General features: G+C 52.4%; 1 protein-coding gene across 7 annotated transcripts in view; it reads left to right on the top strand.

The window, feature by feature from the left end:
• The window catches only part of ATXN1 (ataxin 1), a 401,941-nt gene that overhangs the window by 369,163 nt on the left and 17,594 nt on the right, over window positions 1–15,184 (top strand). For all 7 annotated transcript variants that reach the window (XM_045085051.1, XM_045085052.1, XM_045085054.1 and 4 more), the window contains one exon: window positions 8,139–10,197. In XM_045085051.1, coding sequence (XP_044940986.1) covers window positions 8,299–10,197 — 1,899 coding nt within the window. In that variant the 5' untranslated portion in view covers window positions 8,139–8,298. The remainder of the gene's footprint in view (window positions 1–8,138; window positions 10,198–15,184) is intronic.

Here is a 15,184-nt window from a genome sequence, read left to right as displayed (position 1 = left end):
CTCCAACTGGAGTGGCGAATACAGGGAGATTTGGGTGTCCCGGGGGGAGCACGTCGGGCACCCACGGACACTGGAAAGCAGAAAGGTATTTGCTTGTGCTCTGAGCCAGAGAAGGTCTCGACAAGAAAGGCATTTCCAGCTTTTTTTAAAAACTCAAACCCCGCTGGACAGTCCATTTGGGACCGGTTTCAGTCCAGATGGTTATCCCTCCAAGTGATTATTTTTCCATCGTGAGCCTTTCCAGGAATTCCAGCACGGGCAGGCTGCCAGGGGACACTGGCTCCCCAGATGCTGCAGTGACCGTCCACGTGAGCTTACTTCCAGGGATAGCACAGCCCAGCTGCAGGCTTGGCCCCATCCCGCCTCTTTCCTGCATCCTGTCCCCCAGCGCCCACGAACGCGGGGGACCCCATCCACGTGACCCATCTCCTCGACCCACAGAGAATGTCCCCGTCTTCACGGTCGTTGTGTTGGCTAGGAGCCGTAACGGCAGAAGCCAGGAAGCAGAGTCAAGTTTCGCCCAGACTTGGTGAAGGCTGTCTCTCCGTGGGGTTCACAGGAGTAGCAAAGAGAGGAGCCCCCCTGAGGGTGAGGGACACAGTGGTATTGCTTCTCCTTGCCAGGCAGAGGATTGCAGCAGCAGCAGAACAGGGCAGCCGTCCAGCTGGAGGACTCGCCTCCGACCTCTTCACTCAGGCTTTCAATCAAAAAATGACTCCCAGTCTCCAGGTGCGACGCCCGGCTAGGCAGCACCCCGATGGGACTGTGCTCTTAGGAGCAGATTCATACCTTCTAATCACTGCAGTGTGTTTAGTGCCCCTACCTGAGGCCACAGCATTCTACAGATGAGGGGCACCTGGGGGGCTCTGTCGGCTGAACATCCAGCCATCCAGCTCTTGGCTTTGGTTCAGGTCATGATCTCATGTTCTCTCGGGCACGATCTACTAAGATCCGGATCAGAATTGGGTGGGTAGCATTGAGCTGGATGATGTTGGGGATCCCCGGCTCACTTACCTGTGAGGTGACAAAATCTGGTTTCTAGTCACCCCAGCCCATGACCTTGAATACCACGTTGGCCACAGTCCATGATTAGCGCTGGCTCCAAGTTCCTTGGCTACCTTTCCGCACTTACCTCAGTGCAGCCTGGCTCTTTTGCACGTGCAAGAAAAGGACTTTTGCCATTGGGCTGCCATCTCCCCTGGTGCGTCCTGCTCCAGCAGTCCACCCAGCATCATGGCTGGAAAGAACAAGAAAGTTGTTTCTTAGTCTCAAAGTCCTTGCGATGAAAAAATATAAAAGGAGGTGACCTGAGCACCTGGGCAGGACAAGCGGTCCACCCCACCTGTGTGGGACCCTCAGCTAGAGCCTCCAAACTTGGTCTTGGTGCTTGGGGGGTGACACAGAGCACCCAACTCAGCCCATTCTGAGCAGTTCTGATTACTCTCTGATTTTTACTGTGTGTACTCATGTAATGTGGGGCTCCGGTCTGTTTTCCCGCCTTCCAGGGAGAGCCCTTTACAGACCTGAGCAATAAATACACCTACAGTCTGGCTTCTCTTGCACTTCCCCAGACCATACATTCTCCGTTGGCCCCTCCGTTCCTTGACTGGCTTGTGTCCAGACCTCTTGCTAACCCGATCGTCCCTCCCGGACCCACCCCACCATGTCCTGACCCCTTGGACCGTGGCTTTACCAACAAACGATGTTGCACTTTTCATCCTTTATTTTGAACACGGCGCATCTATTGGTGAAGCTGGTAATTACTCCAGTCTTTCAGGCCCCCTACCAAATCGTTGGTTCCTATTAAACGGATGGTGGAATGCAAGGTTCCTGGGCTCCGTCTTTTGAGCCAGTCATAAGCCAGATTCCTCCAGCCCCTGCTATCAAATGTATTGAGCTATTGAAACCGACTGCAGGCATTTACTTTACTCTCATGAATCTTAATTTTCTTGGTTTTGTGCCATCACTTCCAGCTTCTGGGGATATATAGGACCCCCCCCCCCACTATCTCAGAGTAGAGCATTCCTACGAAAACTCTTGTACACCGAAATGACATTAAATGAAGAAGCAGTTATCATTAATTTACATGGAGAAGGTTTTAGCGTTCCCAGGCCCCCAAAATAACCCCTCTTAGGCTTTTCTGATACCTCAGGACACATCTTGCTAACAGATGCACGAAATAAATCCAGATAAAGCCCAGATGCTGCAAAACAGGGTTCGAACTCTGGAGGCTCACTGCGGAGATGCTGGGTGTAGTTCCCAGGAAAGGCGCGTGGTGGCGCCACTCTCACTGCTCAGGGTGTGCGCGGCTTCCCCGCCCCTCCCTGCAAAACAGATGCTGAAGGCTACCTTTGCTTTTAGCCTTTTTCAAAGGAGCAAAATCCTCTTTGGATTTCTTTTGGTTTTCAAAAGCAAGTGCTAATGCATGTCTTTAGCAAAGGCAAAGTGTGTACCACAAACTTTCAAAAAGTGGAGGATCCGTGTATTTGAATATTAATTGCAATAATAAAGGCTCTCCTCCAGCTTTCTCTTACCTCGATGACACCAAAAACGCTAATAAAATGTTGAACAGAATAGAACTAAAAATAGAGTTCTTGCATGCCATTCGCTCCATGCAGACGCTGAACACTTAAGGCCCACAGTATGTAGTAGAAATGAAGTCAGTAGTTGACGAATGAATGGGCGATCCACTTCCCTTGGGGTGTGCTTGTCCAATCAACTGTGAAGGCATCTAACGGTGCTGCCATCCAGCGCATCTTTCTCCATCCTGGAAGCCCCACGGATGATGGGGTTAGGCCGACTTTTCCTTTCTTTTTTACGATTTCATTCATTTATTTGACAGAGAGAGAGAGATCACAAATAGGCAGAGAGAGGGGGAGGCAGGCTCCCTGATGAGCAGAGAGCCCGATGCGGGGATCGATCCCAGGACCCTGAGATCATGACCTGAGCCGAAGGCAGAGGCTTAACCCCCTCAGCCACCCAGGAGCCCCTAGGCTCACTTTTCATATTTAACCTAAACAAAGTCCTCTGCAGGGCACGACTCGAACCTTCCAGCTTAGTAGTAGACTGAAACAGAAAGGAAGATCAGCACGTTCCGTACTTGGAGAACCCTTGCCGTGCCCTGGTGACCTTGCCTGCCAGGGCCAGATGTTCTGTCTCCTGAATGCTCATCCAGTTTTTCTGGAACTGGCCCAGCCTCGTCATTCTGCAGCTCTTCCTCTTTAACTCGGAAACCGTGCCTCTGTGGGATCCACTCAAACTGAGAAACTCGCACCATGGGGTGTGCTCGGCAGAGCAACCCCAGTTTACTGCCATGACCTTGGGGTGCACTTTTAGGACTGTATGTAGCAAGTTCTAAGGAGTGGCTTCCACTCAAAGCAGTTCATTGTTATTTACAAGACTAAGAGTCAGTGGGGACACATTCCCACATCTGCCAGCTCAAAGGCATCTCGTTTTCCTATCATTTCTGAAAGAGCGTAAATCCATGGTCGTGGGGGAATTTTGTTGAATTTATAGCAGAGATGGAAGCGTGGGGCTTCTTTTGTTGAATTTTGTTTTTCTTCTTGGAGATGATTAAGTCATGTATAAAATTGATGATAGCAGCTTTTTTAAAGCGTGCTTCCCTATATTTTTTGGAGGCACAAAGAACCAGAAGAAAAGGAGCATTCGCTACTTAGAACTATACTGAGTCTAAGTGACCCCAAAATAACCCCCTGGATAGTCCCTAAATATTAGCTGCCCATCTCCAAGGCCCCATCCACTTGTGTGTTTGCATAGGCTGCACTCAGTTTTGTTTCTCAGAAACTACCCCATCAGAAAGAGAGGCTAGAGATGTTTAATTTGTTTAGGAGCTGATGATTAGAAAATTTACTCTCATACCTGAGGTTCTGAAACCTTTCTGTGCCTATGAATCATCTGGGGATCTTGTTAAAATGCAGATCCGAAATCAGGAGGGCTGGGTGAGGCCTGAGATGCTGCATTTCTAGAGCGGCTGGGGGCCGTGGGGATGCGGGGTGGGGACTGGCACTGGTGGTCTGAGGACAGCACTTTGGAGAGCTAGGGCCCCTGAGCTAAATCATAAAATTCTGAGAGAGATAAAAATGTAGACGTAAAGACACTTAAGATGAGTGCATTCAGAACAGAAATTCTCAGGCAAACCATCTGTAAGTTTGCCTTAATTCACCCAGTATCTTCTTAATGATAATGTTTGCACAATGGGTCTGCATGTGCGGTTCTTTGGTAGCTTAGCATCTATAAAATAGCGTGTGGCCCCATGTTTGGAAGAAATCTTTCCATTGTGCATCCAGAAGTGAGCATTCCAGGGGTCCGGGTGAGCCACGGGTGTGTTTCAGCCCCAAGAAGGTAAATTAAGGACACCATTAGGTGTCCATTAGGAAGTTAGGAAATGAGGAAGCCATTTGCTACAGCTAGAAAGAGACCGTGAAAGCAAAATTCCTATTCTCCTTTTTTCTTCTTCTCTTTTTTTGTATCTCTTTTCCTCTCCCTTCCTTTTCCCCCTTACGTGCTCCTCCACCTTCAAAATACACCTCTCCTTTCAGTGCCTTGAACAACCAGTCCCGCAGCCTTCCAGGGACTTGGTGGCAAACTGTGGCGCCCTCTGGTGGTCCTCTGAAAATACAGCGACTCAATCCCTCCCCTCCCAGTGCTTCTCCCTGATGGGAGACTGAGATAGTACAGAGCCGGTGAGCATAGAGAAAGGACACATGACCCGAGAATTAGAGAGCCCCCGTCTCCTCCAAGCTGCACTGGTAAGTGGTCCTTCTACATGGAGCAGGAGGATAGATTGGACTTTTTCTCAGTCTGGCCCTAGGTGTTCCAGCGCCTGAGTTTATCTCTGGATCCTGGATTTATCATTAGTATTATCTGGAAAAGATGTTCATCAATGGATGGCTTTTCAGAAGAATAAATTTGAATCTGGGCATTACGGCCAATAGGTCTTAGTGGTCCATTAGCAGAAGACCAGCCTTGGAGGCTCTAACAGAGACCTTGAGGGCTAGCTAAGCCAGTGTGTCTCAAATAAGCACTATAAATAAACCAGGGCACTACTGAGAACCCAGTCAGCATTCCTTTTCAGATTCACTAAAGCTGGGTTCTTTAAAAAGTACCTTCAGAGGGGTTTTCTAGTTTTGTATATTGTGCATTTGGTTGTACAAGCAATTTTACATTTGCATTGCTAATGGACCTCTTCTGAATGTGTTTGACATTTTGCTTGGCTTTGAAAGGACTTTTATGCTGCTGCTTTTTCTTGCCTCGAGCTGCCTTGGGCTAATTAACCTATTCCCTTACTGGCTGGGCCTACTATATGCAAATGTTCTCATTTTGGATTCTGACATATCACTCTTGGATGAACATCCCTAATGAAATCCTGTGGGGTTTTATTGGAGCAGTGCTGACGTGGAACCAGCAGGGGGCGCAGGGAATGGTTTGCTTTGAGCAGATCTCCTAAATGACTTTTTTTTGCTAGTTGGTCTGGGAATGTGGGAGCTTATACAATTGTTTCTTAAGTGACTCTTGAAATCTAAAGATAAAAGATCATTGTCAGTACATTTTAAGCAGCCAGAAGGGGCCACTGATTTTTTTTACAATTCTGTAGTTTAATTTTGTTCTGTCATTATTTTGAAAATAGCACTGGGACGCCTGGGTGGCCCAGTTGGTTAAGCCTCCGACTCTTGATTTCAGCTCGGGTCAGGATCTCAGGGTGGTGAGATCGAGCCCTGTGGCAGGCTCCGCCCTCAGTGGGGAGTCTGCTTGAGGCTTCTGTCTCCTTCTCGGCCCCTCACCCTGCTCACACACGCGTGCACTCTCCCTCTTTCTCTAAAATATATAAATAAGTCTCTAAAAAATAGTACTTACCACTATACAAAAAAAAAAAAAGAGAGAGAGAGAGAGAGAAAACAGCACTGTCATCCTGATTGATTTGCAAATACTGTGTGTAAATTATGTGCTGCACTGTTTATAAAAGAAGGCTGCACAGAACAGTTATTTTGGACTTCTAAAAGCCCTAGTTCGGGAGGGCAAATAATTGACATTACTCTTTCAACACAGTTATTTCTCCAGCATTAACATCCTAGATCTCTTCCCCTTTTTTTGTTTCCATTCCAATCTTTATTTTTTTTTAAGATTTTAATTATTTATTTGAGACAAAGATGGAAAAAGAGAGAGCACGAGTGGTAGGGATGAGGCAGAGGGAGAAGCAGACCTCCCACTGAGCAGGGAGCCCGATGTGGGACTCGATCCCAGGGCCCCAGGATCATGACCTGAGCCAAAGGCAGACTGAGCCAGCCAGGTGCCCCTCCATCCCAGTCTCTGAAGTGCCTCTCTTGTCCTCTGACAAATCCTCTTGGTACTGAAATGAGCTTTGACATTGAGAAGCCAGATTTATATACTTCCGCCTCATATATACCTGGGTCACTAGCATTAAGGATGGGGACTTCCTTTGGTGCCATCTCCCCTTTCGTGGTGATGTTTCGTGATGATGCTGGAGCACGAGCAGCAAGGGTCACTAAATCACGGACCAAAACAAAAGTTGCAGATTAGGGTGGGGGAGTGGAGCTCCCCAGGAAAGATGGGGGAGAAGTTGGTGCAGGCAGAGGAGAGGAAGGAGTTACAGTCGGGATGTCACTATCGCATGGGGTGTTGACAAAGATCAGGTACCACAACAAGCTAGCTTGTTGTGTTTGCTTTAAAATCAGATTGTAAAAATAGAGCATCTGGGTAGGGGAGATGCTAAAACCCTCCAGGGCCTGGAATTCCCAAAGCCTAATGCCCATGCCATGGCTTCCCAGGATCCCAGCACATAGGGGTGGTCCTGTCTGCAGCTATTCCTAGAGGGGGCACTCACACCTGCTGCTGGCTAGCCCTCTTGGTGCCGTGGATGCCAGTGGGCATCCATGTGCAGTGGTCGCTGAGAGACTGAGATGTGTGTCCATAACACCTGGCTCCTGGGCCACTATTGATTTATAGATCAGGGTTAAGCCCATGGGTCTGATTGATCTGAAAGAGGTTTCATCTCTTGGGTTAATGGTGGGCTGGCCCTTTCCAAGGAGAAGGAGAGGAGGTCAGTGTGAAGAGAAAACTCAGAGACTACCTGGAAATAAATAAATAAAGGAAGGAAGGAAGGATGGATGGATGTGAAAGACCCTTCAATCCATCCACCCTCTTAGTGCGTTCATAGTCTTGTTTTTAACCATAACCATATTCAGTTTTTAACTGTCTCGCAGATTTCTTTTGGCTTTCTGTTACCATATGAGTAGCTGTACTGGGAATTCTTTGGAAACTTGTAGAGCACAAGATTATTTTTGGCTCCCTCTGCTGAGTTGGCATGTGTATTTTGTGTGTGTGTGTGTGTGTGTGTGTGTGTGTGTGTGTTAGGGAACAGGGAATGGTTGTAGATCGAGTATGGACCCAGAGTTAGGCAGAACCTTTGAGGAGTAGCTCCAGTAGATGAGGCTTCAGACCTTATGCCCGGAGACCGCTCGGGACCCCCACTCCTCACTGCTCCTTCCCAGCCCGTGCATAGGAGGCTGACTCTCCCTGATGTCACCCCTCCCTGTGGGCTTCATTTGATTTTCCGGCAAAGGAACGAAGAGGTGAGGAAGGGACCAGTGTTTCTGAAAAGGAAATTTAAGAAATAAACCATCTACCCTCTAAGAAAAAAATGTTAAAAAGGGAGAGAGGGTATGTTGAGAAACAGGTCTTAGGAAATGCAGACAGTCTTAGGGGAGTGGTTAATGCCATAAAAAGGAATCTGCTGTGGGGCACCTGGCTGACTAGGTCAGTTCAGCATCTGACTCTTGATTTCAGGGTCAAGAGTTCAAGCCCAGTGTTGGTCTCCACGCTGGGCTGAAGCCTACTTTTTTAAAAATTTTAAAAAATTAAAAGAAGCAGCATCTGCTTTAAGGTTTTGTCTCCCCTGGGATGTTCCTCATCTTCCTGACCTGCTGTCTAGCACAGGGAGTGTTTTATGTGCTTTCAGGTTGGGGCTCTCATCAGGTTTGGGGAATTCATTCTGAAGCCGGAGGCCTAGTCTCAGTCTGATATTTTGATGTCCTTTTCTCTCTTCCCCTTCCTCCTGCCTTGTCTCTTCCCCTTGTCCCCACCCTCTTCCTTTTTCCCAGATTCCAGAGCTGCTGCGGGCCGATCGCACCCACGGGGAGATGATTCCTCATGAAGAGCCTGGATCCCCTACAGAAATCAAATGTGACTTTCCATGTATCAGACTAAAACCAGAGCCAGCCAGACAGTGAGACAGTCACCGTGGAGGGGGGACGGCGAAAAATGAAATCCAACCAAGAGCGGAGCAACGAATGCCTGCCTCCCAAGAAGCGCGAGATCCCCGCCACCAGCCGGCCTTCCGAGGAGAAGGCCGTCCCGCCGCCGAGCGACAACCACCGGGCGGAGGCCGTGGCATGGCTCCCGGGCAACCCCGGGGGCCGCGCCCATGGGGGCGGCCGGCACGGCCCGGCAGGGACTTCCGTGGAGCTGGGTTTACAACAGGGAATAGGTTTACACAAAGCGCTGTCCACGGGGCTGGACTACTCCCCGCCCAGCGCGCCCAGGTCTGTCCCGGCGACCAGCACGCTGCCCGCGGCGTACCCTCCCCCGCAGTCGGGGACGCCCGTGTCCCCCGTGCAGTACGCCCACCTGCCACACACCTTCCAGTTCATCGGGTCCTCCCAGTACAGTGGGCCCTACACCGGGTTCATCCCTTCACAGCTGATCTCCCCGACGGCCAGCCCCGTCACCAGTGCCGTGGCCTCTGCCGCGGGGGCCACCACTCCATCCCAGCGCTCCCAGCTGGAGGCCTATTCCACTCTGCTGGCCAACATGGGCAGTCTGAGCCAAGCCTCAGGACACAAGGCTGAGCAGCAGCAGCAGCAGCACCTGGGCAGGACGCCGGGGCTCATCACCCCGGGATCCCCTCCACCCACCCAGCAGAACCAGTACGTCCACATCTCCAGCTCTCCGCAGAGCGCCGGGCGCACGGCCTCCCCTCCGGCCATCCCCGTCCACCTCCACCCGCACCAGACGATGATCCCACACACGCTCACCCTGGGGCCCTCCCCCCAGGTCGTAGTGCAATACACCGACTCCGGCAGCCACTTCGTGCCCCGCGAGGCCGCCAAGAAAGCCGAGAGCGGCCGGCTGCAGCAGACCATGCAGGCCAAGGAGCTCCTGAACGGGGAGGTGGAGAAGGGCCGGAGGTACGGGGCCCCCAGCTCGGCCGACCTGGGCCTGGTGAAGGCCGGCAAGTCCCTTCCTCACCCGTACGAGTCCAGGCACGTGGTGGTCCACCCCAGCGCCGCCGACTACGGCGGCCGGGACTCCTCGGGGCTCCGGGCCTCTGTGATGGTCCTGCCCACCAGCAACACCCCCGCCACCGACCTAGAGGTGCAGCAGGTGGCGCACCGGGAGGCTTCCCCCTCCACCCTCAACGACAAAAGCGGCCTGCACCTGGGGAAGCCCGCGCACCGGTCCTACGCGCTGTCCCCCCAACAGGCTCTGGGCCCCGAAGGCGTGAAGGCCGCCGCCGTGGCCACGCTGTCCCCCCACACGGTCATCCAGACCCCGCACAGCGCTTCAGAGCCCCTCCCGGTGGGACTGCCAGCCACCGCCTTCTACGCGGGGACGCAGGCGCCGGTCATCGGCTACCTGAGCGGCCAGCAGCAAGCGATCACGTACGCCGGCAGCCTGCCCCAGCACCTGGTGATCCCCGGCACGCAGCCGCTGCTCATCCCGGTGGGCAGCGCGGATGTGGAGGGCTCGGGAGCGGCCCCCGCGATAGCCACGTCGTCGCCGCAGTTCGCGGCCATGCCTCACACGTTCGTCACCACCACCCTTCCCAAGAGCGAGAACTTCAGCCCGGAGGCCCTGGTCACGCAGGCCGCCTACCCCGCCATGGTGCAGGCCCAGATCCACCTGCCGGTGGTGCAGTCGGTGGCGTCCCCCGCCGCGGCACCCCCCACGCTGCCCCCCTACTTCATGAAAGGCTCCATCATCCAGCTGGCCAACGGGGAGCTGAAGAAGGTGGAGGACCTGAAGACGGAAGACTTCATCCAGAGCGCCGAGATCAGCAGCGATCTGAAGATCGACTCCAGCACGGTGGAGAGGATCGAGGACAGCCACCACCCGGGCGTCGCTGTGATCCAGTTTGCCGTCGGGGAGCACCGAGCACAGGTAATGCTCACCGGCCCCGCCCTCGCCCAGGTCGGGGCACCCACCATGCCACCATCACCTTCTCCTGGCCAGAGTGTCTTCTAAGAGGCAGACCGGAATGTGCGATGGGGAGAATTAGGGTTTTCTACCCAGACTGTAGACCCACCCTCTTTCCCAGCGGGGTTCTGGGAGAGGGGCTTAACCCCAGTGCCCCAAGGCATCTGCTGTTTGTAATGAATTCACTTCCCTGCTCCTGTAGACTGAAGCTGGTAAGGGACCGTCCTCCGTAGGAGTCAGAAAATCACCACTCAAGACAGATATATAGAGATTTTTATTCTATGGTTTAAAATAATTCTAATAATTCTGTGGTATAGAATATTCTCTATTTCATTCTATGGTTTAGATGAGGAACCCTGATGGAGAAACGCTGCAGGGCTCAGGGCCCTTCTTGGGGTCATTGTGCCCTTTTTACCTGTCAGGAAAGAGACCGTGCTGGTCAGGTGGGCACATTAGATGCAATAGTCACCATGTCCCGTTCCAACATGTGTGTTTCAAAATGTAAATGCTGTTATCATTTAGGGGTTGTAAGGCCCACCGAGGAGAACACAGCTGCCATTGAAAAGGTAGCCTTTTATACTCAGATCACAAAAAGACGGGGCGTACCAAGCAGGGCCGCACAGGGAAGCACCGGGGTCACTCAGGAGACAGAGGGAACCAGGAGGGAATATGGCCAGGAGCCTGTACGGTGGTTTCCAGGGGAAGGACTGAGCGACCTGGGGTAATCAGGCTGAGGATTGACTGTCATGAACAATTTCTCGGGAGCTCTGAGGATCTAGGGGCTGCCCCTGGGTGTCTGGTACCTGGGCATGGGGTGATGAGGACAGATGGACAGTGGCCCAGAGGGGAGAGCCCAGTGGAGGAGAGGGGCTGCGTGTTTGGTGTGCATGTGATGCTAGCCCCAAAAGGGGCAGTCCCTCCAGGCAGCAAGGCTCCAAGATGTCAAAGCATCAGAATGTAGAAAATCAGGGGCATGGTCAACATCATCTGGACATCCCAGGTGATCTGTGCATGTAGTCAATAGGAACCCCAAAGGATAAGATGGAGTCAAGGTCAGTTATGTTAAAGCCTGGAAGTATTATTAACTCTGTTAATTTCCACAATCACCCTCGGTCCTCTCTTTTACAGTCTGTTAAATCACTTGAATACTTCTATTCCCCAGCTCCTTTGTAGAAAACAGCACTTTCCCCGTCCAGGTGGCTTGGAGACAAACAGGTTTGGCCTTCCCGGCCATCAGGCCCTGAATTCCGCTGTCCTGGGAATGTTTGCATGGAGGACTTTGAAAAACCCCCAAGTGACGGCACCTCCTTCAGCTTTGAGTTGAGAACGGTCAGGCTGTAGCTGATGTTTGGGAAAACGAAACAGAAGAAAAACCAGTTTAATGGTTTGAACTGTTTGAGTACATTTTTAAGAGATCAAGTTTCAGGGAAGGGGGGATTTCGCAGCTTTTTCCAGAAGTGCTTGTGAATGACCAGATGTGGGGTCTTACACAATGTCAGAGGGCCAGCACTGCCAGAGCTCTTGGCCTCCAAAGATGTCTTTTTTTCCAGTGCAGGGTCACCATAGGCTTACAGTCTTTGGTAAGATCCAAGAAAGATGTCTCAAAGTTCAGATTTTTTTTTTAAAAAAGCAAAAATCCAGATTTTTTTTCTTAAGTGGCATCTTTGTTTTGAACCCACTGCCCGTCCATAGGGGCCGCTCACTCCCCCCCTGCCTGCATGGGTTGGAGGTGGTCACGGGGAGAAGGAAAACGAGTTGTCTTCAGCAGAGTTGTCTCCTAACAGACTCCAGGGGAAGCCTGGAAAATGAACAAGAAAGAAAGTGCATTTTTTTCATGGCACCTTCAACCCTTCAAGCGGTACTGTGACCGGGCAGCAGGCACAGGAAGAGGGGTCAGTTTGGAGAGCTGCTGGTTCCTTACCCACGCACCTCTTTTCACCCTGAGAGTCAAGAACAGCTCTGGCTGTGGGCAACGTCTCCAAGACCCTGGCAGCCTCGTGGATGCGAGCTTCCCAGGCCCTCGGAGGCGGCAGATGGACCCAGCATTCTGGAAAGCAGGCAGCTCCCTGTGCCTGAATGATAAAGCCCTCGGCTTCCCCGGGAAGTCTCATTTCCTTCCGGCAGCCAGACCACGAGTCTGCCGAAAACCAAGGTGCAAATTAGAAGGTAGAATCTCTGTCGCGGCCCGTTTGCAGGTCTGTGGGCGGCCCCGCGTGGGGGTCCTGCATGCTGGGGACGGTTGCCGCCTGCTGAAAAGGTGGCTTGGGTTTTGAGCTAGAGAGACAAAAAGTGCAAGGCCCCTGACGCGGCCAACGATCTGTCGCTTTCCCCAGAAGCCTATCAGAAACAGGCTGACATCATCACAGCTCAGATACTCCACCAGCTGTGGTCGCCACGAGTGACAGGATGAGGATGACGGGAGAATCAGAGAGAAAGCGCGGCGGGGAGGAAAGGAAGGGAGCCAGAGAGCTGATATCTGGATTTAATGTATGTTCCCAGCCCAGGGTTGCAGGGTTGCCTCCCTCGCCAGTGTGGCGCGGAGAAGTTTTCTACTCTAGCCTGGAGAATCAGCCATGTTTTCTCAACCCGTTAGAAATCACTGACACTCACACCCACGGGGAGATTTAGGGATGTGCCAATTGTTTCACTTAATTAGCAAAATCGCAAAATGGTTGGGGGGAGTGGTTGGAGAAGGGATGGTTTCTGACTCGAGTGCTGGATGGCTTTGTGACTCCAGGCTTGGGATTCCCACATGGGAGGAGAGCCACGGGGATGTGCGTGCGTGACCTCAGGAAACCCACCCCATCCCTGTGGGACGCAGCATGGCCCGGGGCGGTGGGGGGGCGGGGGAGACCACCAGCCTGGGCTCTGGCTGGCTGCAAGACAGGTCGTTTTTCCCTCCCCGAGTTGCTGTTTTTCTCATCCCTGAAACAGGCGAATGATTCCTTATACCAGATCTCTCGCAGCCCCCCTCCATTTTTGGAGTCCCAGGCTTCTCTGCCTCGCAGAACAGAGCTTGTAGAAACCACCAGCCTTCGCTAACCAAAAACCGAAGCGTAAAACGGAGGGGGTTTTCGTTTCGGTGACTATTTTAAGGAACTCCTCACTGTTATTATGGAAAGACGCCTCCGGTGTGTCTTCAGCTGGAGCTCCGGAGGAGACAGTGTGGGAGAAAAGCGCTGTCGCGGAGCCGGAGCCGTCCCTGTCCCCATGGCGTGGCCGTTCCCGCTGCAGTGTTCTTCGGTGCAGGTGAAGTCTCTGCACCCAACCCCCTGGCCCGCAGCTGTGGGGGAGCAGAGAATTCCAGGTGTGATCGGTTTCCACCAACTGCGCCACTGGATCCCTCTTTCTGGCCACGCTGCATCTCTGTCCTCTTTTGCTGTGGGGTAGGGAGCACCTTCCACCCTGGGGAGGGGAGCCTGCCTCCCTGCTTCCCGAATGCTCGGTGATTCCAGCTGAAAGCCCTGATGGACCACAGAATCCCTTCCCTTGGGGCCTCCCTCCCAAGTATAATCCGATGGATTTTCTTCTCCCAACCATACAGATTGGGTCTGTGAGTCTGTAGCAAGTCTAGTGGGAGCCAGTGGGGCTGAGCGAGAGGACAGGGCGTCCTCTCTGCTGGAGTGGGCAGCAAGTGAGCTGGTGAAGAAAATGCAGGACTTGGAGCTAAAAATACCTAAGTCGAATCTCTCTCCCATCCCTCCTGAGCACTGGAACCTTGTGCAAATTGTGTGCAAATTAGTGCACAAATTCTGTATTGATTGCACAAACTACCTCAGCCTTCCGGTCCTCTGACATAGTGGAAAGAATGAGGGTTGTTGTAAGGATTGAAGAAAATGTATCCAAAGGAACCGGAGTAGTCAGTATTGTAGCATCTGTAAGCCCCTGACAGCATCAGTGACCTTCCCTGCTTCCGTTTAGGTGGCTTTGGCCCTGCGAAGAGAAAGGTTAGGGGCATCTGGGTGACATAGTTAAGCGGTGGACTCTTGGTTTTGGCTCATGTCGGGCTCTCAGGGTCACGAGATCGAGCCCCACATCTGGTATCCCGCTCAGCACGGCGTCTGCTTGAGTCCCTCTCCCTCTGCCCTTCCCATCTGGGCTCTCACTCTCTCTAACAGAAGTAAGCTTTTAAAAAGAGAGAGGGAGAAATGTTAGATTCTGAAAAAATAAATAGAAGGCTTCATGGTCTAAAAAAGAATTTATGAAAGGAGAGGCGGTCCAGAAAAGTCCAGGAAAAAGGATGGAGTTCCAGAGCACCCACACCGCTATTTCTCCAGGAAGAGCTAAACGCCCTCCTGTAAGGCAGTTGTACAGACACCTGCTGTATCTCTCAGAGCGTGTGCTGGCCTGGAGGAGTGCATTGGCGGCCCTGCCATCCCCGTCAGTAAGAGCCCCCGAAATAGAGGTTCCATGCGCCTTTCTTCTGCCAGGTGCCCCCTGGGCAAGCCTCTGCCCAGGATGCCACCCCCTCCACTTCCAGCCAGCAAACACGCACCACCTGTGAGCAGCCTCCCCATCCCTCTGTCTCCTGCTCCCCAGGCTCAGCTTTGCTCAGGAGTATGCAAAACCTACTCAGTAGCCTGGTAGTAAATTTTATTTGCAAAGTGCTCTGGGGTGACACTTTCCTTGGACTGTGACTTTCCTCACTGGCGAGCTGCTGTCTCTCACTTCCCAGATCCTTCCAAGGTGACTGCTTCCTTTTACCTCCTTGGAGGTTGGCTCGTATTCGGTGCCATTTACCTTTTGTAGCTGAGCAGGTGGGGGGTGGGGGGTGGGGGGCTGGGGGAGGGTGCATGTGTGTGCATGTGTGTGTGTGCGTGTGTGCAGACACGCTAGTACAGTGTGTTACAATGATGTGCTTCCTGCACGTCGGCCGACGGCTTTTCTTTCATGCTTCTCTTTCTAATTCCACTGCTGGGTTCTATGACTCATCAGTGGCAACATTATGCTT

Source organism: Mustela putorius, unplaced genomic scaffold (genome assembly GCF_011764305.1).
Source record: "Mustela putorius furo isolate JIRA1106 unplaced genomic scaffold, ASM1176430v1.1 tig00000831_pilon_pilon_pilon, whole genome shotgun sequence".
Classification (NCBI taxonomy): Eukaryota; Metazoa; Chordata; class Mammalia; order Carnivora; family Mustelidae; genus Mustela; species Mustela putorius.
The sequence above is the reverse complement of the archived record's forward strand: the minus strand, read 5'-3'. Positions and strand labels throughout refer to the sequence as shown.